A 27592-nucleotide genomic window follows, 5' to 3' on the forward strand; every position below is an offset into this window, starting at 1 on the left:
GGGGGAGGGGGGGAGGGGGGGGAACCAGGATTTGCCCTCAGTCAGCAGATTTGGTGACCAGGGACAGGGGCTGTGTCTGCAGCACAGCCAAGCTGGCTGGAGGGGAGGCCAGGAGAGCCGTGGGGGGCACGGAGGAGAAGGGGATGGGTCTGGAGAGGAGTGTGGGTGGAGTGCCCAGGCTGGAGGAGGAGGAGGAAGAAGAGGAGGAGGAGGAAGAAGAAGAGGAAGAGGAGGAAGAAGAAGCAGCAGCAGAAGCAGCAGCTTTGCCCGGGAGGAAGGTGGCTGAATGCAGAGCGAGCTGAGCCCTGGCCTCGGGCTTGGTGGTGAGGGAGAGAGGCTGAGCCTGCTCGGAGTGGGTGGGCGCGGGCGCGGCGGGCGAGGCCAGGGCGGCCGAGGGCGTGGCAGGGGAGTCCAGCATGCTGCCGTGGGACGAGGCCGGGCTGCCGCAGGGCCTCTCCGCCGCCGGGTAGGGCACGCAGGGCTTCTTGCTGCGGGGCGCCGGCGAGCCTGCGGGGCACAGGGCAGGGCTCAGCGCCGGGCAGGGCCGCGGGCGGCGCCGGCCGGGGCCGCACTCACCCTCGGGCTCGTGGCTCTGCTGCTGTGCCAGCTTCTCGCGCTTCCGCTTCTTCTTCTTGCCCTGGCAAAGAGCGGGAGGTGCTCAGGTGGCTTTCTGCCAGGGGGCAGCCCTCGGGGCTGCTGGACGGGTGAGGGGTGGATGGAATGGGTTGGGCTGGAAGGGACCTCGAAGCTCATCCAGTGCCAACCCCTGCCGTGGGCAGGGACACCTCCCTCCAGCTTGCTCAGGGCCTCATCCAGTCTGGCCCTCAACACCACCAGGGAGGAGGCAGCCACAGCCTCCCTGGGCAGCCTGTGCCTCCTCTGGACCCTCTCCAGCAGCTCCAGGTCCTTCTTGTGCTGGGGCCCCCAGAGCTGGAGGCAGTGCTGCAGGTGGGGGCTGAGCAGAGCAGAGGGCAGAATCCCCTCCCCGTGCTGCTGAGCGATGCCAATGGTGCCCCTGAGCTTCCCAGGAGAACGCAGCAGCCTCTGAGGGCAGCAGAGCATCCCTAGGGACTCAGCACCCCAAACACCTCCCCAGGCACTGGAGGCAACCTCCCACCAGCCAGACACCAAGGAACCCCCTGGGAGTCAAGAAGGGGGCAGGAGGGGACCCCTCGGGGGGCACTCACGTAGTTGTCGCGCGCCGACCAGGTTGGGTAGAGCTGGGAGTGCAGCTGCCGCTCCTTGCGTGCCAGCTCGTAGTACTTGGCCTGCTCCTCCCGGGACAGGGAGTGCCACTGCGGGGACAGGAGAGCTGCCCTGACCCCACAGCCAGCCCAGGAACCCACAGACACCTGCCTGGGAACCCCACAGCCAGCCCAGGAACCCACAGACACCTGCCTGGGAACCCCACAGCCAAGCTGCCCTGACCCCACAGCCAGCCCAGGAACCCACAGACACCTGCCTGGGAACCCCACAGCCAGCCCAGGAACCCACAGACACCTGCCTGGGAACCCCACAGCCAGCCCAGGAACCCACAGACACCTGGGAACCCCACAGCCAGCCCAGGAACCCACAGACACCTGCCTGGAACCCCACAGCCAGCCCAGGAACCCACAGACACCTGGGAACCCCACAGCCAGCCCAGGAACCCACAGACACCTGCCTGGAACCCCACAGCCAGCCCAGGAACCCACAGACACCTGGGAACCCCACAACCAGCCCAGGAACCCCACAGCCAGCCCAGGAACCCACAGACACCTGCCTGGGAACCCCACAGCCAGCCCAGGAACCCACAGACACCTGCCTGGAACCCCACAGCCAGCCCAGGAACCCACAGCCAGCCCAGGAACCCACAGACACCTGCCTGGGAACCCCACAGCCAGCCCAGGAACCCACAGACACCTGCCTGGAACCCCACAGCCAAGCTGCCAACCCTAAATCCATGCTACAAACCCAAAGCCAAACTACAACCCCCTGAGCAACGTTGCAAAAAGCCCAAATCATGCTGCAACCCCCAGCTCCACCCTGCAACCCCTAAATCCATCCTGAAACCCCCAACTCCATGCTGCAAACCCCAGCTCCACCCTGCAACCCCCAGATCTACCCTAAGAACCCCAGCTCCACCCTGCAACCCCCAGCTCCACACTCCCCCCCTCCAGCCACACTTCTGGCTCTGAGCCCACCCTCGGGGCCGCACAGCTCCCAGCCCCCCCCGGCCCACTGCCAGCCAGGTCTCCCTCCAGCTCCCCAGGACCCCCTGGGCTGGCCAAGGGCCAGAGGCAGAGGTGGGGTCAGGAGGGATGGAGGCTGCTGTATGATGTCAGGCAGTGGGCACAGAGGTGCCCAGGGAGGTGTCCGGGGAGGTGCCAGGGGAGGTGTCAGGGGAGATGCCAGGGGAGGTGCTCAGGGAGGTGCCCAGTGAGTGCCCAGGGAGGTGCCCAGGGAGGTGTCAGGGGAGGTGCCCAGTGAGTGCCTGGGGGGGTGCCAGGGGAAGTGCCCAGGGAGGTGCCCGGTGAGATGCCCGGGGAGGCACCGGGGAGATGTCCAGGGAGGTGCCTGGGGAGGTGCCCAGTGAGATGCCCAGGGAGGTGCTAGGGGAGACGCCAGGGGAGGTGCCTGGGGAGGGCCCGGGGAGGTGCCCGGGGAGGTGCTGGGGAGACGCCAGGGAAGGTGCCAGGGGAGGTGCCCAGGGAGGTGCCCAGGGAGATGCCAGGGGAGATGCCCGGGGAGGTGCTGGGGAGACGCCAGGGAAGGTGCCAGGGGAGGTGCCCAGGGAGGTGCCAGGGGAGGTGCCCAGGGAGATGCCAGGGGAGATGCCCAGGGGAGGTGCCTGGGGAGGTGCCATGGGGAGATGCCAGGGGAGGTGCCCAGAGAGATGCCAGGGGAGATGCCCAGGGGAGGTGCCGGGGAGGTGCCCAGGGAGGTGCCCGGGGAGGTGCCCAGGGAGGTGCCCCGGGAGGTGCCAGGGGAGGTGCCCCGGAAGGTGCCCCGGGAGGTGCCAGGAGAGGTGCCCCGGGAGGTGCCCAGGGAGATGCCCGGGGAGATGCCATGGGGAGATGCCAGGGGAGGTGCCCGGGGAGGTGCCCAGAGGAGGTGCCATGGGGAGATGCCAGGGGAGGTGCCCGGGGAGGTGCCCAGAGGAGGTGCCATGGGGAGATGCCAGGGGAGGTGCCAGGGGAGGTGCCATGGGGAGGTGCCATGGGGAGGTGCCAGGGGAGGTGCCCAGGGAGATGCCAGGGGAGGTGCCATGGGGAGGTGCCCCGGGAGGTGCCAGGAGAGGTGCCCGGGGAGGTGCCGCACCCGCCGGCCCAGGATCTGGTTGATGGCTGCGCTCTCCTTCAGCGTGCACTCGGCCACCACCTTGGCCCTCATCTCCTTCATGTACAGCATGAAGGCGTTGAGAGGCTTCTTGATGTGAGGCTTCTTCTCCTCCTCCTTCTTCACAGTGACAGGAGACTTCCTGCAGGCGGGGCCAGGGGACTCAGGGCCCGCTCCGCGCCCCGGGGCCGCGCTGCCCGGCGGCAGGGCACAGCCCCCCCTGCCCCCACTCACGAGGTGCCCCCGGGGCTGACGCTGGGCTGGACCGGCTCCTGCTTCACGATGGGGGAGACGATGGTGGGGTGCGGGATGCCCGAGGGGTGCAGGCCGTGGGTGGGCGGTGGGACCATGTGTGGGGAGAAGCGGCTGGACATCAAACTGCAGGGGGGGAGCAGGAGCAGAGGGCTGGTGAGCTGCCCATGGGCACCAGCAGCTCAGGGAGGCTTTGAAGGCCAGGCTGGATGAGCCTTGAGCAGGCTGTGCTGGTGGGAGGTGTCCCTGCCCAGGGCAGGGGGCTGCAGCTGGCTGAGCTCTGAGCTCTCTTCCAACTCTAACAATTCTATGATTCTATGGACTGAGCCTGGAAGGGAGCTCAAAGCTCAGCCAGCTCCAGCCCCCTGCCCTGGGCAGGGACACCTCCCACCAGCACAGCCTGCTCAAGGCTCATCCAGCCTGGCCTTCAACACCTCCAGGGAGGGGACAGCCACAGCCTCCCTGGGCAGCCTGTGCCAGGCTCTCCCCACCCTCACTCTCAACAATTTCTTCCTCCTCTCCAGTCTCAGTCTCCCCTCTCCCAGCTCAAAGCCACTGTCCCTCAGCCTGGCACTCCCAGCCCTTGCCCAAAGTCCCTCCCCAGCTCTCCTGCAGCCCCTTCAGGTACTGGAAGGCTGCTCTGAGCTCTCCCTGGAGCCTTCTCTTCTCCAGCCTGGCTTTGAACACCTCCAGAGTTCCACCCCAAACCCTCCTGAGAACCTCCTGGGCCAAGACACCTCCAGCCTCCACCCAGCTGCGGGTCTGCTTTCACCCTGGGTGCCACCCCAGCTTGCCCAAGGTGGCAGCACGAACCCAACAGAAGTGATGCCCCCACCCGTGGGCACCACCACCAGGGGCATTTTCATCTGAGGAGATCACCACAACCCCCTGTGCCTGGGTGGGGGGAGGGTCTCCCTGGGGTCACCAATCCCACATCGTCCCAAGGGAAGCAGCCAAGGGCACACTGCCAGCCCTGGGCTGTCCAAGAAGGGTCCCTGGGACTCACCTGGACATGGAGGCGTTCATGGCGAGGGCAGGGTAGGGGTGGCGGAAGCCTCCGGGGGGGATAGAGTACACAGGCTGCCCCTGCCTGCCAGCACAGAGCCTTGGGTGGGAAACCAGCCCCCAGCAGCACGGGGGGGCCCAGCTGCTCTCTGGCCCCTGTCTCTCCTGATGGCACCCAAAGCTCCCAGCAGCAGGGAGCCCCCCAACTTCCCAGCTCCCAGGAGAGCCCTTGGGGTCCCATGGGGCTCCCAGGAGAATGTGGGGAGAGGAGGAAAAGGGAATCAGGGGGATGTGGGGCTGAGGGGATGGGGGGCTGAGGCGGGGATGGGGATGGGGGGGGTGGGCTGAGGGGGGCATGGGGCTCAAGGGGATGTGAGGCTCAAGGGGATGTGAGGCTCAAGGGGATGTGAGGCTCAAGGGGATGTGGGGTCAGGGGGACGTCAGGATCAGAGGGGTGTGGGGGTCAAGGGGATGTGGAGCTCCCAGGAGCTGCCTGGGGCAGGTCAGGTGGTGGTGGGATTAAGCCCCCAGAGCATCCTTACTGTGGCACCAGCCAGCCCAGCGGGTGTGGGATCTGCCCCACGGCTCCGGGGGACAGAGGGTAGTAGGGAGGCAGCTCCGAGGGGTGCGGCGGCCGCGGGATCCCTGCGGGCACAGGCACGAGGGGGAAGCAGAGTTGGGCATGGACAGGGCACCCTGTCTGCTCCCAGGCACCCCAGCTGCCCTGAGCACCCTCCCCCAGGCACCCCACCTCCCCCAGTGCCCTCCCCCTGAGCACCCCACCTCCCCCAGTGCCCTCCCCCTGAGCACCCCATCCTCCTTCCTGCACCAGATCTTCTTGATGGCTGGACTTGATCTTAGAGCTCTCTTCCAACCAAAACAACTCTATGGCTCCTGGTTCTTCTCAGCACCCCATCCTTCTCCCAGCACCCCATCTCCTTCCCAGCACCCCATCCTTCTCCCAGCACCCCACCCAGAAGACTGGCACCCCATCCTTCTCCCAGCACCCCATCCTTCTCCCAGCACCTCATCTCCTTCCCAGCACCCCATCCTTCTCCCAGCACCCCACCCAGAAGACTGGCACCCCATCCTTCTCCCAGCACCCCATCCTTCTCCCAGCACCCCATCCTTCTCCCAGCACCCCACTTCTTCATCTGTCTACCTACAGCAGCTGAGAGAACCATAAGGGAGACCTGGAGGGGTCCCCACATCCCCCAGGCCCAACCCACAGCCAGGCCAGGACCACCAGCTGCATCCCCCTGCCAGTACCCCCAGACCAGGCTGTGAAGGCCATCTGGAAGCAGAGCAGCCTCCCACTGCCAGCATGGCACCACACTGGCACAGTGCCTTTGCTCACAGCATCACAGCATGGCAGGGGCTGGCAGGGATCTCTGGAGATCATGCAGTCCACCCCTGGCCAGAGCAGGGGCACCCAGGGCAGGGCACCCAGGAACACATCAGGATGGGTTTTGAATGTCTCCAGAGATGAAGACTCCACAAGCTCCCTGGCACCTCTCTGGGCAGCTTGCTACAGGGCTGTGCCACCCTCAAAGCTAAGAAGTTCCTCCTCATGTTTGGATGGAACTTTCTTTGTTCAGGTTTGTGCCCCTTGCCCCTTGGCCTGGCCCTGGGCACCACTCAGCAGAGTCTGGCCCCAGCCTCCTGCCCCCCACAGCTCCTTCAGCTCTTGCTGAGCATTGCTCAGCTGCCCTCTGGGGCTGCTCTTCTGCAGGCTCTCAGCCCCAGGGCTCTCAGCCTTTGCTGCTGCCAGAGCTGCTCCAGGCCCCTCAGCAGCTTCCCAGCCTGCCCTGGACTCTCCCCAGCACTTCCCAGGCTCTGCAACTGGGGAGCCCAGAGCTGGAGCCAGGAGTGCAGCTGTGGGCTCCCCAGGGCAGGGCAGAGGGCAGCAGAGCCTCCCTTGCCCTGCTGCCCACACTCTCCTCCATGCCCCCCCGGACACCACTGAGGCCTTCTTGGCCCCCAGGGCACACTGCTGGCTCCTGGGCACCTTCTTGTCCCCCAGCCCTCCCAGCTCCTTCTCCTGGAGCTGCTTCCCAGCAGGTTCCCCCTCAGCTGTGCTGCTGCAGGAGGTTGTTGCTCCCCAGGGGCAGGACCCTGCCCGTGCCCTGCTTGAACCTCCTGAGGTTCCTCTGCCCCCCACCCTGGTCAGGCTGGCTGCCAGCAGAGCTCAGTGGGGTGCCAGGCACTGCTGCCAGTTTGGTGCCATCAGCAAGCTGGCTGAGGGTGTGCTGTGGCCCTGGCTGCCCTGCCTGGGGCTGCTCACCTGTCTTTGGGTCGATGTCAGGGGAGAGGTGCCCGCTGGGCGAGGCTGGCGGGAAGTGGTCGTTGCTGTACGTGATGAGCGGCGTCAGGGGATGCATGTGGTGGCCATGCTGCACCACCGGGACCTTGTTGGACTGCAGGGCACAGGCAGGGTGAAACAACCACACCTCCCCCCAGACCACCCCCCTGTCAGCATCACAGGGGGGGGTTCCCCCGGGGATGTCCCCCCCCGGGTGGTGCTGCTCTCACCAGGTGTGCGGGCGAAGGCGAGCGGCTGTCCTTCAGCGTGGCACCCGCGGGCACGTCCAGCAGCGGCCACTTCACCTGCAGGTACTGCAGGCACACAGCCTCAGCCCCCAGCCTGGCCACACAGCAGCCACCCCCAGGCCCCAAACACCTCCTCCCTGCTCCCAAAACTTCCCCACCCTGCCCTCTCCCAAAGCACCTCCAGGCATCAGAACAGCTCCTGGCCCCAGAACGTGCCCTTGGCCCCACAACACCTCCTGGTCCCCCAAGCTTTCTCCATGGTCCCAAAACACCTCCTGGCCCTAAAATATCTTCCTCCCAGCCCCAAAACATCTCCCTGGCCCCAAAACTTCCCCCTGGCCTCAAAATATCTTCCCACAGCCCCAAAACATCTCTTGGCCCTGAGACTTCCCCATGGTCCCAGAATGTCCCTCTAAGCCTAAAACCTCTCCTGCCCCCAAAACCTCTCCTGGCCCCAAAATATCTTCCCCCCAGCCCTGAAACCTCTCCTGGCCCCAAAACTTCTCCATGGTAACACCCCCTGGCCCCCAGACACCTTCCCCCAGGCCCAAAACATCCCCTAGGGTCCCCAAACATCTCCTGGCCCCAAAACATCTCTCCCCAGCCCCCGAACACCTCCCAGCCCTGAAACATCTCCCTGCAGCCCCAAAGCATTCCCCGAGTCCCAGGACTTGCCCCTGGCCCCACAGTATCTCCCCACAGCCCCCAAACATTCCAGAGCCCCAAACACATCTCCTGGGCCCAAACCTTCTCCATGGTGCCAGAACACCTCCTGGCATCTCTTGGCCCCAAAACTGCTCCTGGGCCCAAAACATCTGTCCCAGCCCCCAAACATCCCCCAGCCCCAAACCTTCTCCCCAGCCCCTACACACCTCCTGGCCCCCAAAATATCTCCCCCCAGCTCCAAAAACCTCTCTTGGCCCCAAACCTTCTCCATGCTAACACCCCCTGGCCCCAAAACCACTTCCCCCAGCCCCTATATATCCCCCAGCCCTCACAAACACCTCCCAGACCCAAAGTTTCCCCCTGGTCCCAAAACATCTCCCCCCAGGCCCAAAACATCTCTTGGCCCCAAAACTTCTCCATGGTCCAAAACCATCTCCTCCCCAGCCCCACAACACCTCCTGGTCCCAAAACTTCCCTTTGGTCCCGAATCACCTCCCCCCTCCCAGCCCCCCAAACATCTCCCTGGCCTCAAAACACCTCCTGGCATCAAACCCTCTCCCTGGCCTGAAGACATCTCCCTCCAGCCCTTAAATATCCCACAGCCCCAAAACATTTCCTGGCCCCAGAATATCTTCCCCCAGTCCCAAAACCTTCTCTTGGCCCCAAAACTTCTCCATGGTAACACCTCCAGGCCCCAAAACACCTCCCCACCCCCAGCCCCCAAACACCTCTGCCCAGCCCCCAAACTTGCCCCTGGTCCCAGAACACCTCCCCCCCATAGTGGGGCTGGGGGGAGGCACAAATGAACGGTTTGGGGGTTGGGGGGGGGGTTTTCCTTCCCCCTCCCTGGGCTGAAGCTTGCCTGCCACCGTGGGGGTGTCCCCCTGGCCCCCCAGAAGAAAGCTGCTTTGTGTTGGAGGCTGCTGGCCGGAGGCATTTCCCGGCAGCCAGCAGGGAGGGAGCTTCTGGGGCTGGGAATGTGGCAGCTGCCGGCAGGAATTTCCCCCAGCACCAAGCCTGATCCCCAGCAGCTGGAAGGAGCTGCTGGAGGTTAACTCTTCCAGAGCCTGCACTGCCTCCTGCAGCCCCCTCCAGAGTGGCCTGGAGCCCCCCAACACCAGCACTGCCTCCTGATTCCTTCCCAATTGACCCCCTGCAACCTGCACCCCCACTCCCTCCAGCATCCCTTCCTGCACCTCCAGCATCCCCTCCTGCACCTCCAGTACACCTCAGGCATCCATTCCCCAGCTCCTCCTGCACCTCCAGCATCCCTTCCTGCACCTCCAGCATCCCTTCCTGCACTTCCAGCATCCCTTCCTGCACCTCCAGCATCCCCTCCTGCACCTCCAGTACACCTCAGGCATCCATTCCCCAGCTCCTCCTGCACCTCCAGCATCCCTTCCTGCACCTCCAGCATCCCCTCCTGCACCTCCAGTACACCTCAGGCATCCATTCCCCAGCTCCTCCTGCACCTCCAGCATCCCTTCCTGCACCTCCAGCATCCCCTCCTGCACCTCCAGTACACCTCAGGCATCCATTCCCCAGCTCCTCCTGCACCTCCAGTATCCCTTCCTGCTCCTCCAGTATCCCTCTCTCCATCCCCAGTATCCCCTCCTGCACCTGTGCAGCTTCCAAGCCTGTTGGTCCCTCACAGGCTGCTGCAGCACCCCCTGCCCAGGGACGCCTTGGGCAGTGCCAGGGGACACTCTGGGCAGGGCTGGGGATGCTTTGGGCAGTGCCAGGACAAGGGCAGCAGGACCCTGCTGGTGCTGGTGAGCTGGCAGCAGGTCTGGCCTCAGGTGCCCCCTGAGGATGCCTGGCATGTGCTGAACCCGTGAGCCACGTGGGCTCACCATGACCTGCCATGACCCCTGTGACCCACCATGGGCACAGAATCATGGAGTGGTGCCCGGGAGGGACCTCCAGAGCTCCTCCAGTCCAAGCCCTGCCCTCAGCAGGGACATCCTCCACCAGATCAGGTTGCCCAGAGCCCTGTCCAGCCTCACCTTGAGTATCTCCAGGGCTGGAGCCTCAACCACCTCCCTGGGCAGCCTGCTGCAGTGTTCCAGCAGCCTCCTGCTGCAGACCTTGTTCCTCACATCCAGTCTCAATCTGCTCTGCTCTAGGTTGAAGCCATTGTCCCTGGAGCTGTCCCTGCAGGCCTCTGCAAACAGTCTCTCTGCATCCTTCCTTCAGCCTCCTTCAGGCACTGGCAGCTGCTCTAAGGTCTCCCTGCAGCCTTCTCCTCTCCAGGCTGAACACCCCCAGCTCCCTCAGCCTGTCCCCACAGCAGAGCTGCTCCAACCCCCTGAGCATTTTCATGGCCTCCTCTGGAGCCTCTCCATCAGCTCCAGGTCCTCCCTGTGCTGAGGGCTCCAGACCTGGATGCAGTACTCCAGGTGAGGTCTCCTCAGGGCAGAGCACAGTGCCAGAATCACCTCTCTGGGTCTCTGGCAGTGCTGCTGTGGATGCAGCCCAGGCTGGGATTTGCCTTCTGTGCTGCAGGCTCCCACTGCCTGCTCCTGGCCAGCTCCTCCCCCACCAGCACCCCCAAGGCCTTCTCCTCAGGGCTGCTTTCTCTCCCCTCCTCCCCCAGCCTGTGCTGGCAGTGAGGATTGCTCAGCCCAGGTGCAGGACCTGCCCTTGCTCTTCTTGAGCCTCAGGAGGTTCCCCTGGCACCAGCTCTCCAGCCTGCCCAGCTCCCCCTGGATGCCATCCTGCCCTCTGGCACACGGCCGGCGCCGCTCAGCCCGGTGCCCGCTGCTCACTGCCGCTGCTGCCTCAGTCCCACTGCCTGTGGCACTGGCACAAACCTCAGCCAGCCCAGAGCCCAGCCCAGAGCCCAGCCCAGAGCCCAGCCCAGAGCCCCGAGGGACACCGCTGCCACTGCCCTCCAGCTGCGCTCCCACCACTGAGCACCCGGGCAGCTCCTTACCCACCGAGCAGCCCTACCGTGGCCTACCAGTACCTGCCACGACCCACCAAGACCCCTGTGACCCATGATGACCCACCATGGCTTGCCATGGCCTACCAGTACCTGCCATGACCCACCAAGACCCCTGTGACCCATGATGACCCACCATGGCTTGCCATGGCCTGCCATGACCCACCAAGACCCCCTGTGACCCATGATGACCCACCATGACCTACTATGGCCTACCAGTACCTGCCACGACCCACCAAGACCCCTGTGACCCATGATGACCCACCATGGCTTGCCATGGCCTACCAGTACCTGCCACGACCCACCAAGACCCCTGTGACCCATGATGACCCACCATGGCTTGCCATGGCCTACCAGTACCTGCCACGACCCACCAAGACCCCTGTGACCCATGATGACCCACCATGACCTACCATGGCCTACCAGTACCTGCCACGACCCACCAAGACCCCCTGTGACCCATGATGACCCACCATGGCTTGCCATGGCCTGCCATGACCCACCAAGACCCCCTGCGACCCATGATGACCCACCATGACCTACCATGGCCTACCATTACCTGCCATGACCCACCAAGACCCCCTGTGACCCATGATGACCCACCATGGCTTGCCATGGCCCACCATGACCTACCATGACCCGCCAAGACCTACCATGACCCACCATGACCTGCCACGACCCACCAAGATCCACAATGACCTACCATGACACACCATAACCCACCATGACCTGTCACAAGACATAATGACGCACAATGACCTGCCAAGACATGCCATGACCCACCAAGGCCCACCATGTCCCGCCAATACCTGCCAAGACCTGCCATGTCCCGCCAAGACCTGCCATGACCTGTCATGACCTGCCATGACCCACCAAGGCCCACCATGACACGCCATGACCCACCAAGACATGCCATGACCCACGAAGACACGCCATGACATGCCATGACCAAGACCCACCATGACCACCATGACCTGCCAAGACCCACCATGACCTGCCAAGACCCACCATGACACGCCATGACCCACCATGAATGCCAAGACCTGCCAAGGCCCACCATGACCCGCCAAGGCCCACCAAGACCCACCATGACCTGCCAAGGCCCACCAAGACCCACCATGACCTGCCAAGGCCCGCCAAGACCCACCATGACCCGGCAAGACCAAGACCTGCCATGACCCACCATGACCCGGCAAGACCCGCCATGACACACCATGACCTGCCGTGACCCATCAACACCTGCCATCACCTGCCATGATCCCCCATGACCTGCCACGACCCTCCATGACCTGCCACGACCCTCCATGACCTGCCATGACCCGCCAACACCTGCCATGACCAGTCATGACCTGCCATGACCCTCTATGACCAGCCATGACCTACCATGACCTGCCACGGCCCACCAAGACCCACCGTGACCCATCATGACCTGCCACCAGACACCGTGACCCACACTGACCTGCCACAACATGTAATCACCTCCCATGCCCCACTGTGACCCCCTCATGCCCCACTGCCCCCCTCATGCTCCCCAAGCTCACAGCATCCTGAAGCTGCACCCCCAGCTCCTAGCCATGAAGGTGGCAGAGCAGCCCCAGGATTGGGCTGCTGCCAACCAGCCCAGTGCCACCACCCCACCCATCACCAAAGCTGGCATGGCTGGTGCCAGGGACACTGCTGGGCTGGCTGTGGTGGCAGCCACAACCCACAAGGTGCCATCTGCATGGCCATGATGAGAGGTCCTGAGCATCCCCATGGCCATGCTTGCACGACACAAAGTGCACCAACATCTCCACGGCCACCGAGAGATGCTCTGAGCATCCTCATACCTGCACTGGTCCCTGACAGGAGATGCTGCAGGCCTCTCATCATTAGATGTCCCAACACCATGACCCCCAGGTCCATCAGGAGATGTCCCAACTCCACCAGGAGGTGTTGGGGACATCCCTGCAGCTGCCCAGGGTCTCCCCACAGCCACAGGTGGTTGATGCCTGAGATGTCCCCAGCATGGCCAGGGGCTGCTGGGGCCTGGCAGATGTTGCCCTTCCCACCAAGAGACCTTCTGGGCCCTTCAGAAAGGGAGGAGCTGCTGGGGAGGCATCGGAGAAGGCTTCTGGGGGTCACAGTGGGCTTTGGGGAGGCACAGGGGGGACCTGCCCTGTCTAGACAGAAAGCAGGGAGCAGGAAAAGGACCAGTGGGAAAGGGGGGGAGAAGGGAAAAAGGAGGGGAAAGGCAGGAAAAGGAGGGGAGAGGGAGAAATGGTGGAAAAGGGAGGGGGAGGGGGGAAATAGGAGGAAGGGGGGAAAAGGAGGGGGAAATGGGGGGGAATGGGAAAAGATGGGGAACATGGGGGGAAAAGGGGAGGGAAATGGGGGAGAAATGGGGGAAAAGGGGAAGGAAGGGAGGAAATGAGAGAAATGGAGGGAAAGGAGGGAAAATAGAGGGAAATGAGGGGAGAGGGAGAAAGGGGGGAAAGGTGAACAATGAAATTGGGGGAAAGGGGAAAAATTGGGGAAAGGGAGAAAAACTGTGGGAAAATGGGGGGAAATGAGGAAAGAGGGGGGGAAGGAAGGCAAAAAGGGGAAAGGGGAGGGAAGGGAATAAGGGGGAGAAGGGGAAAGGGGGGGGAAAGAGGGGGAGAAAGGGGAAAATGGATCCTCCTCCATCACCACCATCTCAGCCCCATCCTGCCCACAGCTCCCAGTCTGCCACCCAAGAGGGAAGTGGAGGCTCAGAGCTGTAAAGGGCTGGGAACAGGGCTGGCAATGGGGCTGAGAATGGGTCACATTCCAGAGAGATTAGAGCCTGGGCTGCAGCCTCCTCCTCACCACCACACCCCCTCCCCCCCATCCCCAATTAAAGCAGGGCTTAACCCCTCCCCTGCCACAGCCCACAGGCACCACCGAGCCTCCTGGTCTCTGTCTGGGGGCAGGTCGGGTTCGGTGGTGGTGGTGGTGATGGTGTCCCGCATCGGGTGTCCCTCACCGGGTGTCCCTCACCGGGTGTCCCTCGTTCAGTGTCCCCAATGAGTGTCCGTCCTTGGGTGTCCCTCACTGGGTGGCCCTCACTGACTGTCACTACTCTACACCCTGCCACTGTCCCATGTCCCAGGGCTGCATATCTGTGTTCCAGATCCTGGCACTGCGTGGCCTGGGGTCCCACACCCCAGCACTGTGGGGTGGCAAAGCATCTCAGGCCCTGCTCTTCCATGTCCCAGTGTGGTGCATCCTGGAGCTGCCTGTCCTGGTGCTGCATCTCCAGCATCTGACAGCCCAGGGTCACAGATCCCAGCACTGCCTGCCCTGGGGTCACAGCCTGGCACTTCCCAACCTCCTGACATTGCACATCCCAGCCCCGCGCACCCCAGCCCCCGCGCACCCCAGCCCCTGCGCATCCCAGCCCCCGCGCACCCCAGCCCCCGCTCACCCCAACCCCGCACACCCCAGCCCCCCCGCACCCCAGCCCCTGCGCATCCCAACCCCTGCGCACCCCAGCCCTTGCGCACCCCAGCCCCCGCTCACCCCAACCCCGCACACCCCAGCCCCCCCGCACCCCAGCCCCTGCGCATCCCAGCCCCCGCGCACCCCAGCCCCCGCTCACCCCAACCCCGCACACCCCAGCCCCGCTCACCCCAGCCCCTGCGCATCCCAACCCCTGCGCACCCCAGCCCCTGCGCACCCCAGCCCCGCGCACCCCAGCCCCTGCGCACCCCAACCCCTGCGCACCCCAACCCCCGCGCACCCCAGCCCCGCTCACCCCAGCCCCGCGCACCCCAACCCCGCTCACCCCAACCCCCGCGCATCCCAGCCCCGCGCACCCCAGCCCCCGCGCATCCCAACCCCCACACATCCCAGCCCCGCGCATCCCAGCCCCCGCGCATCCCAGCCCCGTGCACCCCAGCCCCGCGCACCCCTGCCCCGCGCACCCCAACTGCTGCGCACCCCAGCCCCGCGCACCCCAGCCCCGCGCACCCCAGCCCCCGCGCACCCCAACCCCCGCGCACCCCAGCCCCCGCGCACCCCAACCCCCGCGCACCCCAGCCCCCGCGCACCCCAACCCCGCGCACCCCAACCCCTGCGCACCCCAGCCCCGCGCACCCCAGCCCCCGCGCACCCCAGCCCCCGCGCACCCCAGCCCCCGCGCACCCCAACTGCTGCGCACCCCAGCCCCGCGCACCCCAGCCCCCGCGCACCCCAACCCCCGCGCACCCCAGCCCCCGCGCACCCCAACCCCGCGCACCCCAACCCCTGCGCACCCCAGCCCCGCGCACCCCAGCCCCCGCGCACCCCAGCCCCCGCGCACCCCAGCCCCTGCACATCCCAGCCCCGCGCACCCCAGCCCCGCGCACCCCAGCCCCCGCGCACCCCAGCCCCCGCACACCCCAACCCCCGCACACCCCAGCCCCCGCGCACCCCAGCCCCGCGCACCCCTGCCCCGCGCACCCCAACCGCTGCGCACTCCTGCCCCGCGCACCCCAGCCCCTGTGCACCCCAGCCCCGCGCACCCCAACCCCCGCGCACCCCAGCCCCTGCGCACCCCAGCCACTGCGCACCCCAGCCCCGCGCACCCCTGCCCCGCGCACCCCAGCCCCTGTGCACCCCAGCCCCGCTCACCCCAACCCCCGCGCACCCCAGCCCCTGCGCACCCCAGCCCCGCGCACCCCTGCCCCGCGCACCCCTGCCCCGCGCACCCCAGCCCCTGTGCACCCCAGCCCCGCTCACCCCAGCCCCTGCGCATCCCAGCCCCTGCGCACCCCAGCCCCTGTGCATCCCAGCCCCGCTCACCCCAACCCCACGCACCCCAGCCCCTGCGCATCCCAGCCCCGCGCACCCCAGCCCCGCTCACCCCAACCCCCGCGCACCCCAACCCCCGCGCACCCCAACCCCTGCGCACCCCAGCCCCTGCGCACCCCAACCCCTGCGCATCCCAGCCCCTGCGCACCCCAACCCCTGCGCACCCCAGCCCCTGCGCACCCCAACCCCTGCGCACCCCAGCCCCTGCGCATCCCAGCCCCGCGAACCCCAGCCCCGCTCACCCCAGCCCCGCGCACTCCAGCCCCGCGCACCCCAACCCCACGCACCCCAGCCCCGCGCACCCCAGCCCCTGCGCACCCCAGCCCCGCGCACCCCAGCCCCGCGCACCCCAGCCCCATGCACCCCAGCCCCTGCGCATCCCAGCCCCGTTCACCCCAACCCCTCTCACCCCAGCCCCGTGCACCCCAGCCCCTCACATCCCAACCCCGCACATCCTAGTGTTCCTGGACCCGATGCTACTGGCACAGGGCTCAGTGGACTCCTCCCCACCTGCCTCCCCTCTGGGCCCTGAGCTGCTGCTTTTCCAGGTGAATCTCTGCCCTAGTTCCTGCTCTTCCCTTCCCTCAGGCATGTTCCAGCAGGAGATGATCCTCAGGAACTCCATGGTTAGGATCCACACCATGCTGGCTCCCAGCCACTCATCCCTACCCACCCCCCGCCATGGCCAACCTAGAAACCAGCCTGTCCCCCCCCCAGCCAGGGAACAGCCTGGAGCAGCTGGAGGTGGGACCTCAACCCCCACGCTGGCTTTTCCAGCCCCAATTCCCAGGGTTCTGAGGAGCCTCCAGGCTCTGCAAGCCCTGACAAGGTCACCTCTGAGCCCCCCAAGCCCTGCCTGCCCCCTGCCTGTTTACACAGCTGTGGGGTGACTGACAGCTCACCCTAACCCCCCCTCCCCCCCCTATTCCAGACCCTTTCCCCCCTGGATTCATCCCAAAATCTATGCTGGGGGACAGGGGAGCAGCCAAGCATGGAGGGAGCAAGTGGAGTTGAGGGGGGGGGGTCTGGGGGGGTGTTTCATGGAGCCCCCAAAGTCTCTGTCCCAATGCTGGATGCACCCCAGTGCTGCTGCACCCCAAGATCCAGCGCTGAGCTTTGGGATTTTATTCTGTGGGATAAAATCAGCTAAGTTTGGGGGGCACAGAGGTGGGATCTGGGGGGAATTGGGGTTCATAGCCCTGATGACGGTGGGGGAAGACCCTGAATCTGTGAGGGAAACAGAGGGAAAACCACAAAGCTGCCCCAAACCCCAGAAATGTGGTGAAGGGGTTGGGAGCAAGGGGAGATGTGGGGAAGGGAGCCCCCAGTAAGAGGACAAAATAAGGAGGGGAAGTGTGGGGGAGAAATGGGTGGGAAAAGGGGGAAAGTGTGGGAGAAAATGGGAGGGGAAGGGAGGAAAAAGAGGGGGGGAAAGGGGAGAAACAGGAGGGAAAAGGGGGGGAATAAGGAAAAGAGGGAATGAGGGGAAAAGAGGGAAAGGGATGGAAAAGGGAGGGAAATGGGAAAAGTGGTGAGAAAGGGGGAAGAAATAAGGGGCAGAAACCAAGGGGAAGGGAAACCAAGGGGAAGGAAACCAAGGGGAAGGAAACCAAGGGGAAGGAAAACAAGGGGAAGGAAAACAAGGGGAAGGAAAAAAGGAGAAAAGGGAAAGAAAGGAGAGAAAAAAGGGCAGGGAAAAGGAAAGAAGAGAGCAATGGAGGGAAGGGGGGTGGGGAGGGAAGGAGGGGGAAGAGAAAACCTCCTTCTGTAAGGCAATCACAGGACAACCTCTAAGGATCACCCATGCCAGGGAAAGGCCATCTCAGGTGGAGACACTGGGCTGGAGTGGGGGGGGTGGATCAAGGAAGCTCAGCTATTCCCATGCTGCAGCCCAAACCCATCAGCCAGCAGCACACAGACACTGAAATGCCAACAGCACTGGGATGAGAAACCAGAAGGAAATCTGGGAGCTGAGAAATAGCCAAAACCCCTCCAGCTGGGATGAACTCGGAGCTGGTGCTCGGTGCCCACCTCAAGCCACAGCCATCACTGTGCTGGGTGGCACCTGCCCAACAGCTCAGCCCTGGCCACAACCCCATGGATGAAGGCAGCAAGGGGATGGAAGGGATTGGAGGAAGCAGGATGAGGCTGGAACATTGCTAGGATCCAGCTGGCAGTGCAGCCTCATCCCAAAGCAACCTTGGTGCAGGGATGTCCCAAGCACTCTTCTCTCAGCCATGGATGCCCCAAGATTCCCTGCCTGTGGGTGGTCTGAGCACCCCTTGCCTGGAGGCACCCTGAGTATCTTTCCCCCATGGCTGCTCCAAGCATCCTCCAGATGTGGTTGTCCCAAGCATCCCACACCCATGGGTGCCCAGAACATCTCTCACCACGGGCACCTCGAGCTTCCTCCACATGTGGGTGCCCCGAACATCCCTCACCACGGGCACCTTCACATCCTTCCTTGAACATCCCTCACCATGGGTGTCCTACATGAGTGCCCAAATCATCTTTCAGCCGTGGGCACCCCTGAGCACCTCTCACCCGTGAGCACCCCTCACACACACACCCAGCCGTAAGCCAAGCCCCGTACCAGGCAGGACCCCTGCCCGCAGCAGTCCCCTCCCCGCTCCCCCGCTCGGTGCCTGCCTTCCCCTCTCGGTGCCTGCCTTCCCCTCTCGGTGCCTGCCTTCCCCGCCGCCCCAGGCCCTTTGTGCGGGGCCGCGGCGCTCTCCCTGCCGCTCAATGCCTCCATTCATTGCGCCGCGCCGGCAGCCGCCGCGCACGGCCCGGGGGGGAGTCCCCGCGGGAGCCAGGGGCTCGGCCCCGCCCTGCCAGGAAAAATCCTCCGGGCTTCAAAACCTCCCCTTGGGTCTGGGGGGCCACGAGGCAGGATGGTCGGCCAGGGAAGGGGGTTCAAGGGACTTTTGGGGGGCTGGCACCCTGGAGAAGCAGCTCTGCATCCTGCTTGGCAATGCCAGGGGGCACCAAGGGGATCCTGTACCCCCCGAGAGCACCTACGGGACACTGCAGGGCTCTGCGGGGGGGGCAGATCCCCTACCTGCAGCAGCACCCATGGCACAGCAGCTCTCCCAGGATCACAGCCTGCCACCTCCCCTGCCCTTTGCCATGCCTCCAAGGAGTCCCAGGGCTCAGTATCTCAGGGATCCTGGGGTCCAGGAATCCCAGGGCTCAGGGCTCCTGAGGTCCAGGGATCTTCAGGGCTCAGGGATCCTGGGGTCTAGGAATCCCCAGGGCTCAGGAATTCCAGAACTCAGGAATCCTGGGGCTTGAGGAATCCCAGGGCTGAGGGCTCCTGGGATCCAGGGATCCTCAGGGCTCAGGGATTCCAGAGCTCAGGAATCCTGGGGCTTGAGGAATCCCAGGGCTGAGGGCTCCTGGGATCCAGGGATCCTCAGGGCTCAGGGATTCCAGAGCTCAGGAATCCTGGGGCTTGAGGAATCCCAGGGCTGAGGGCTCCTGGGGTCCAGGGATCCTCAGGGCTCAGGGATTCCAGAGCTCAGGAATCCTGGGGCTTGAGGAATCCCAGGGCTGAGGGCTCCTGGGGTCCAGGGATCCTCAGGGCTCAGGGATTCCAGAGCTCAGGAATCCTGGGGCTTGAGATTTCGGGGCTCAGGGATTCCCAGGGTTTGAGGACACCCAGATACCCAGGGGTCCAGGGATCCCCAGGCTCAGGGATCCCAGGGCGACATCATTACCAAACCCCTAAAAAGCAGCAAGCCACGAAGCAAACCATCCCCAGCACTCTTCTTCCTCCCCTGGAGTCCCTCCCTCAGCTCATCCCTTCAGAACGCCACCCCCCAACCCCCGATCTAAGCCCGGGCAGCTGGGCCGCGGGCGCTAGCCTGGCTCCCCCTGCCCTTCACCCTCCTCCTCCTCGGGCGGGCCGCGCGGGGCCGCTCCTCGCCCGGCTCCTCTCGGGCCGGCTCCCGCCAGCGCCTCGGAGGAAGCCAAGTTAATGAGAAGCAGCTGCTGGGAATTCCAGAAGGATGATGAATGTCGAGTCCCACTCACAAACCCCGCGCTTGTGCGCGGCGCCCGGAGCGCTTACTTCATCGCTTTAATTTGGGAATCGTGTTGGAAAAGGGAGGGAGGAGGGAGAAGCTGGAAGGGGGAATTTAGTTGGAAACCTCCTGGAGGTCTCATTTAGCCTCCCCCCCACCCCCACCCCCCCCAAAAAAAAAAACCCAACCCTCCTCACCAAAAACCCGAGGCAGGGTAATTAGCCGAGGAGCATTAATTAGGGAGAGACACAAAGGGGCCATTGTGTGCAAAGGCTCAACAGGCACCTCCGGGTGGGGAAACTGAGGCACGGGGAGGGCTGGGGGGGTGAGGGGGGGGGGTTGGTGGCAGTGGCTGCACTGAGAAGCCAGAAAGTGGGAAAAAATTCCTTGTTTTCCCCTTAATATTTTCCAGGTGGGGAAGGCAGGCGGCACTGGGTGTGGATTGCCAAGCAAAGCAGCAGATCCCAAACAAACCAAAGATCCCAGGGAAGTGCCTGGAGTGCAGCAGCGAGGGACGGACAGAGCTGGCTGGGGGATGCCCAGCACAAGTGAGCACCCCAAACGTGCCCCTCCCCTCCCCCCCCCCCATTCCCAGCACTTCCATCACAGCACTCCCATCCTGCTGCCCCCATCTCAGCAACAACTTGATCCTAACACCCCCCTCCCAACACTGTCACCCCAGCATCTCCATTCCAGCGCTCCCATCCCAACCCCTCCATCCCTCATCCCGCCGGGCGCACGCTCCAGCCCTCCCCGCTCAGCCAGAGCCTCCCAGTTTCCATGTCCCCATCCCTCCTTCCCTTGCCAGAGGGCCGGGTTTGGATCCTTCCCCTTGGCAGCAGGAGGCCACAGCACCACTTTTCCTCCATGGATCTGCTGCTGGAGCACAGCCCACGGGGGATCCTCAGGAACTGGGCTGACCGAAGCCACCCCCAGCCCAGGTCCCCTTTGGTTCTTCATCCGTTGGGAATACACAACCCCCCCGGGGCATTAATTACCCTGCTGTGTTAATTACCCTGGCCCTGTGGTGGGGCACAGGAACTGTCTGGGTATCTCAGGTAGATTTCCACACCCAGGAAGTTTTGGCTTTGCCTCCAGACTCGGATTCCTGGGGCCCAGCTGCTTTTTGGATGGAAGCAAAGAACAACAATCCCTGGGGCAGGTTTTTCCTCTCTGCCCTTCACCCCCCAGAGTGGCTGTGGCCGTTCTGAGGGTGCCAAGTGGCCACTTCCATCCCTTCCCCTATCTGAGGAGGATCCCAGGGACTGGAGGTGGGATTTCACCCCAGTCTAGATCCAGCTTCTTCTGTGCTTGGGATAAAAGCCTCCAGCTCCAAATGATCCTGATGGGATGGATCCAGTGCCAGGAGTTTGTATCCAGCCAGCTCACAGCTCTGGTGCCCACGGAGCTTTTTCCTCTTCCATCCCATCCTTGGGAACCTTCATGTTTGGTGGAATTGTGTCTCCCATGATCCCAGGGAGCCAAACTCAGCCTCAAGGATCCCTGATTCACAGTGCACCCACGGGGAAAACCATGCTGAAAAGCTGCTCCCGATGGGATCCTGTTGTTAGATCCTCCAACAGCTTCGAGGAGCCCAGAAACCAACACCCTGAGCAGGGCCAAGTGATCCTGGTGAGGTCCTCCCAGATCTCCAGCTGCTGTTCAGGTGGCAGGAGCTCAGGAGCATCCCAGGGCTTCAGTGCCCAGCACGTTGGTGCTCCTGGTTCGGTGCTGTGCTCACAGCTTTCCCAGATTTTGGAGCAGAGGGATCCAAATCCCAGCCTGCTGTGTCCAAAGCAAGTCCTGCAGCAGGCCCAGGCCCAGCTCCTGCCCCAGCTGCAGCACCTCCTGGACACACAAATCCGAGACCATTTGGGGTTCCTTTCCCATGTGGATCAAGGCAAGGCCACCAGGATGGAGGATCCCAGGGACCAGCTCATTTCCTCCAGCGACTGAGAGGAGAAAGGAGGAAACAGGAAAAACAAAGCCCAGGCTCCCAGGGCTGCTCTGCGGCCTCCTGCTCCCCAGCTCTGCGCTCTGCAGGCCCTGTCCTGCCCGGAGCCTCCCAGGGGGAGGGTGGGAGAGGATTTGCCGGCACAGAGCTCGGTGCCCTGCGGCCCTGCTGCGGAGCTGCAGCTGGCCTGCGGGATCAGGGGTGCTGCACCCGGGCAGATCCGAGATGGGGTTGAGGATGCTGTGCTCAGACGGATCCCTAGGGAACTGAGGATGCTGCATCCAGCCACATTCCTATGGGATCGAGGCTGCTGTGCTCAGCTGGACCCAGTACGGGATCATGGATGCTGTGCCTGGCTGGATCCCTGCAGGATCAAGGATGCTGTGTCCAGCTGGATCCACAGGGCTCCAAGGATGCTGCACCTGGCTGGATCCATTTGGGATCGAGGATGCTGTGCCTGGCCAGATCCAGTCATGGGATTGAGGATGCTGCTGGATATGGTACAGGACTGAGGGTGCTGTGCACAGACAGATCCAGAGGTGTTAAGAGGATGCTGTGCCTTGGCTGGATCCATTTGAGATCGAGGATGCTGCACCCAGCCATCCAGGATCAGGAATGCTGATCCCCAATCTGGCACAAAGTTGGGGATCTTGTGCCTGGCTGGATTTTGCATGAGATCAAGGATGCTCTGTTGAGCTGGATCCAGTGTGGGACCGAGGATGCTGCACCTGGCTGGATCCATTTGGGATCGAGGATGCTGTGCCTGGCCAGATCCAGTCATGGGATTGAGGATGCTGCTGGATATGGTACAGGACTGAGGGTGCTGTGCACAGACAGATCCAGAGGTGTTAAGAGGATGCTGTGCCTTGGCTGGATCCATTTGGGATCAAGGATGCTGCACCCAGCCATCCAGGATCAGGAATGCTGATCCCCAGTCTGGTACAAGATTGGGGATCTTGTGCCTGGCTGGATTTTGCATGAGATCAAGGATGCTCTGTTGAGCTGGATCCAGTGTGGGACCGAGGATGCTGCACCTGGCTGGATCCAGTACGGGATTGAGGAAGCTGTGCCCGGCCAGACCCGGGATGGGACGGAGGAAGCTGTGCCCAGCTGCACCTGGGACAGGACTGAGGATGCTGCATCTGCTGGACCAGGATCCTGTACCTGCCCAAGGCCTGGTCCAGGCTCACTGCCATGACAATGTCCTGGAATCCAGTGGATCCCTCTGCTGCTCACATAGGATCTCATGGAAGGGGAGGGCTGCTGACCAGAGCAGAGCTCAGATGCAGGACACAGCCCCGGGGGGTGACGCAGCTGAATCCAGCCCCAGGAGCCCTCCTGCTCCACTGACCTTTGATGTGCACCCACAAAGTGCCCCCAGCACCCCGGGCTTGCCTTCCCCACGCACACACCCCCAGCCCTGCCCTGTCCCATTCCCATCCCCACTCATCCCTCCAGCCCTTCTCCAGGCTCCGGGTCCAAACGTGGGATTGCCACCAGCTCTCTTCCAGCCCCTTTTAACTACTTCCACTCTGGGAGTCATTAAATTCCCGTTAGCAGCCATTCCCAGATGAATCCCAGCCCCCATCCCTTGTCCTTCTCTCTCCAGGATTTGGGATTAGGGCCAGCTGGGCATCATCTCCCAACTGCAGCAATCCCAAACGTGACAAATTGGGATTATGAAGCTTCTCTGTCTGCCAGCAGGCCTGGGCTCCCCCTGCCCTCCCCAGCCTCTCCCTTCTACTAAAGCAACTCCAAGAAAAGCCCCAAAACATGGAAAACTCTCCAAGTGGTGCCAGAGGAAAGCCAGATCCTGGCTGGCAAACCCTGGCCAGGGAGCCTGAAGCACCTTAGCTGTAGCCATTCTTTGCCATCCCATCTACTTCCCATAGGTTGTTGCCATCCCCTATGCATTTCCACAGGGATCTTGCCACATACCCACAGGGGTTTGCCATCCCATAGATATTCCACAGGGATTTTGCCATCCCATCTACATTCCATCTGTAGGATTTTGTCATTCCATATGTATTCCATAGAGATTTTGCCACATACATTCTACAGGGTTTTGCCATCCCATAGCTATTCCATAGGGAAATGTGGTTTTCACAGAGCTGGGAGCCCACTGTCCAGTGCCAGCTCCAGAGCCACCCCCAGAAATACACCTGGAAAACCACCCAGGATACACCTGGGATACCCTGGGTACCATGGCTGGGAACTGCATCCCTGACAGGGAGGGGGGGAGAATGCCCTGGGATGGAGAGAGACCTTCTGAGGATAAGGACAGAACCTCCAGGGATAGGGAGAAAAGGCATGGGATGGGGAAAGAAGGCCTGGAATGGGGTAAGAATCACCTTGGAATGGGGAGAAGAACAAGCAGGATGGGGAGAGAAACCCTGGAATGGGGAGAGAACAGCTGGAATGGGGAGAGAACAGCTGGAATGGGGAGAGAACAGCTGGAATGGGGAGAGAACCTCCTGGGATGAGGAGAGAACCTCTGGAATAAGAGAACTCCTGAAAGGAGAAGAGAACCTCCTGGGATGGGGAGAGAACCTTCTAAGATGGAAAAAGAACCTCTGGAATGAGGAAACCTCTGGGATGGGGAGAAAAACCCAAGAGGATGGGGAAAGAAAATCTGGAACGGGGAGAGAGACTCCCCAGGATGGGAAGGTAACTCCTGGGAGAGGGAAAGAACCTCCTGGGATGAGGTGAGAAGCCCCTAGGAATGGGGAAAAAAGAAAGCCAAACCAACAGGATGGGGAAAGAAACCCAGGAATGGGGAGAGAAAGTCCTCAGGATGGGGAGGAAAATGCCTGGGATGGGGAGAGAATGCCCAGAACAGGGACAGAAGCCATGGAATGCACACAGAGTCCCCTGGAATGGGGAGAGAACCCTGGAATTAAAGAACCCCAGACTCGGGGGCGGTGAGGGGGTGGGGGGGTGCAGCCCTGGGATGGGGAGAACCCCTGTGGAATCTGGAGAGAACTCCTGAGATGGAGACATAGACCCCCTTGGGATGGGGAGAACTCCTGAGATGGGGTGAGAGCCCCACCAGAATGGGGACAGAAATCCCGGGGTCGGGAAGAGAACCCTCGGGATGGAGAGAAGATCCCTGGGCTGGGGGGAGTAAAAACCTGGGCTGGGGGGAGAATGTCTGGAATGGGAGGAGAACCCCTGGAATGGGAAGAGAACATCTGGGATGGGGAGGAAAACACTGGGATAAGGAAAGAACTGCTGGGATGGGCAAAGAGCACACCCCCCCACACCCCCCCGGATGTCAGCAAGGGCCAGGCGGGTCCAGACCTGGTGCTGGGCATCAAATCCTTTTCTGCTCCTAAAATCACTTTGTGCTCCCAAAGTCAGCTCCCAGGATCCCGGGAGGTGGGGGTGGGAGGCGTCAATCCCCTCTCCTCCTCCCCCCCAGCGCTGGCTCAGTTGGCTCCATCAGCCCCGCAGCCCTCGGACAATGTCACCCATTAAGAGCTTTCAAAAGGCGAAGGAGCTCCTTTTAAATGAGAAAAGCAGCAGCTCAGGGTCAGGTTTCGGGGCCGGGAAGGGGAGTGGGGGGGGCCCCAAATCCTCCCCAGCCCCCCCGAGGGTTCAACCCCACCCCGAAAAAGGGCAAAACGACCCCCAGCTAAAAGGGATCACCCCAAATGTCTTCCTCGGTTTCGCCGTGGGGTTGTTGGGTTTTGTTTCCAGGACGGGCTGGAGCGTCCCCGAGACTGAGAGGGGGTCGTGCGGGTAGGGGTGTCGGGGTTGGGGGGCGGGGGGAGCACTTACGGTGCGGGCGGCGCCGGGGGAGAGGGCTCCGTTGGCGAGGTAGGGGCTGCCCAGCTCGGGGAGCATCAGGAAGGGGTAGCCGCTGTAGGGGGGGCCCTTAAAAAACACCCCATCCTGCTGCCGTCTGACCACTGGGGAGAGAAGCGGGGGGGGGAGAGAGGGTCAGGAGCTGGCGGGGGGGGTGCACTCACGGGGGTGGGGTGCAGTTGCATGCGGGGGGGGGTGCAAGGATTGGGCCTTGGAGGGGGGATGTGTGTCACGGGTTGGTCAGTTTGGGGTTGCTCAAGATCCTTGGGGGGGGGGGTGTCCATTTGAGGAGGGGGATTAGGTGCCGTCTGGGGGTGCCCAAGGCTCTTGGGGGGGTCTTTGGTTCTCCCCCGGCGGGCTGTCCCGGCTGCAGAGCGGTGCTGGGCTGGTGCCCCGGGGGGGTCCTTGGAGCAAGCGCCCCGGGGCGGGGTTGGGGGGGTGGATCCCGGCTGCTTGGGGGGGTCCTGGGGTGGGGGTCGCGGTCGCTCCCGGAAAAGCCTGTGTTGCGGGGGGGTGGTCCCGGGCTCGGTTCCTCCGGGGGGATGGGAATCGGTCCTTGCGTGAGGGGCCGGGGGAGCGGGGACAGGAGCTGAAGCCGGTGGGGCCCGCGGGAGGCGCGGTAGGATCGGGACCGAGTTCTCCGGTGGCGGGGACGGGGGAACACCGGGGAGAGGGGGAAGACAGAGGACCGGGCGGGGGGGGGTGTTACAATAGTGGGGGGGACGGACACCGAGGGGCGGACATGGGGGGGACGGGGGACGGACACGGGGGGGTCCCGCCCGCCGCCGGGGGCGGAAACAAAGAAGTTCCAAAGTGTCGGATGGTCCCGGGGGGATGCGGCGGGGAGAGGGCCTGGGGGGAAGCGGGCCCGGGAGGGGGCAGCGGGCGCGGGGGGGTGCCGGTACCTTCCGCCAAATAGTCCCGCGGCTTCTGGAAACTTTCCCGGGGCTGCGGGGGCCGCTCCGCCTGCGGGGAGAGCGAGTGAGCGGGGCCGGGCGGAGGGCTCTCCCCCTTCCCAGCCCCTCTTCGCCACCCCTCGGGCTCACCTCGGAGTCGGAGCCCGGGCTGGGACCGGTGCCGGTGCCGCGGTTCTCGGTCTCGCTGACCAGGGAGGACTTGAGCTCGTCCAGGTCCCCGTGGGCCGAGCCGCGCCCCGCGCCCTTGTCCTGCTCCTCGCCCTCGTCCTGGAAGGCGATGAGCTCGTCGGGGGCCCCCAAGTCGTCCCCCCCCGCCGGTTCCAGCTGCGGCATGGTGGGGGTCTGGGGGTCCGCCTCTGGCTCCGGCCCCGCCGGGCTCCCCCCGCCGTCGTCGCCGCCGCCGCCGCCCGGGAGGGTCGGGAATGCGCGGGGCGGCGGGGGGAGGAGGAGCCCCGGCTGCAAACCGACACCGCGGGGCAGGGCACAGCCCTCGCACCGCCCCGCCGACCGGCACCGGCCCCGCCGACCGGCGCTGACCTAGCGCCGGCCCTGCGCCGAACCGAGCAGTCCGAACTCGCCGCCTACGGGGGCCCGCGGGCCGGCAGCTCCCGATGTGTCCCCGCCATAGCCGGGCGGTCCCCGGCACGTCCAGGGTCCCCCCATCATGGGCCCCCCATTCTCTTCAGGGGCTTTCATCCCTTTCAGTTCTCCACCACCCTCCCCAGGGTCCCACATATCCCATCTGTGCTCGCTTCCACCCTGCCCAGGATCTCCCCATCCAGGTCACTCCATCCCACCGACACCCCCCCGCCCCAGGACCTCTCATCCCATCCAAGCCTCTCCATCCTATCCAAGGGTAACATAGAATGCACAGCCCCATCCTGCTCAGGGTCCCCCCATATCATCCAGAGCTCCTCTACCCATCCCTGGGGCCCTATCTGGGGCCCCTCCATCTCATTCAGGGGTGTCCTCACCCCAACCAGGGTGCCCCCATCCCATCCAGGACACCCCTCCCACCTAGGTTCCACCATCCTGCTCAGGTTGTCCCTGCCCCATCCCCTTTCTCAGGTGCCTCTATCCTATCCGGGGGTTTCCTTGTCCTACCCAAGGTGCCCTCATCCTGCCAGGGTGTCCCTGTCCTGCTAGGGTGCCCTGGTCCCATGGGTGCCTACATGTAACAGGAGAATCCTCTGTGCTGCCCAGAGTCACTCTGTCCCTCTGAGGTGGCCCCATCCTGCTCACTGTGTCCCACCACACCTAGGTACCTTCCATCTGCCCAACTGCCCCCAGCCCACCCCCATCCCCCTGAGGTGTCCCTGCCACCCACATCAGTGGGGTGCTCGAAGAGAAGAGTCCTCTC

General features: G+C 63.9%; 1 protein-coding gene across 1 annotated transcript; it reads right to left on the reverse strand.

Annotated features, from left to right (window-relative positions):
• On the reverse strand, positions 1–26634 carry TCF7L1 (transcription factor 7 like 1). The gene is made up of 11 exons (XM_054175045.1): positions 26362–26634; positions 26221–26281; positions 25289–25419; positions 7108–7191; positions 6860–6992; positions 5118–5220; positions 4577–4660; positions 3553–3696; positions 3301–3460; positions 1188–1295; positions 1–637 (listed from the first exon to the last, which is right to left on the reverse strand). The coding sequence occupies exons 1-11, from the start codon at positions 26563–26565 to the stop codon at positions 38–40; spliced, it is 1812 nt and encodes a 603-aa protein (XP_054031020.1). The 5' UTR covers positions 26566–26634; the 3' UTR covers positions 1–37.
• Between the last annotated feature and the right edge of the window lie 958 nt (positions 26635–27592).

This window comes from Dryobates pubescens, chromosome 31, assembly GCF_014839835.1.
Source record: "Dryobates pubescens isolate bDryPub1 chromosome 31, bDryPub1.pri, whole genome shotgun sequence".
Lineage (NCBI taxonomy): Eukaryota > Metazoa > Chordata > Aves > Piciformes > Picidae > Dryobates > Dryobates pubescens.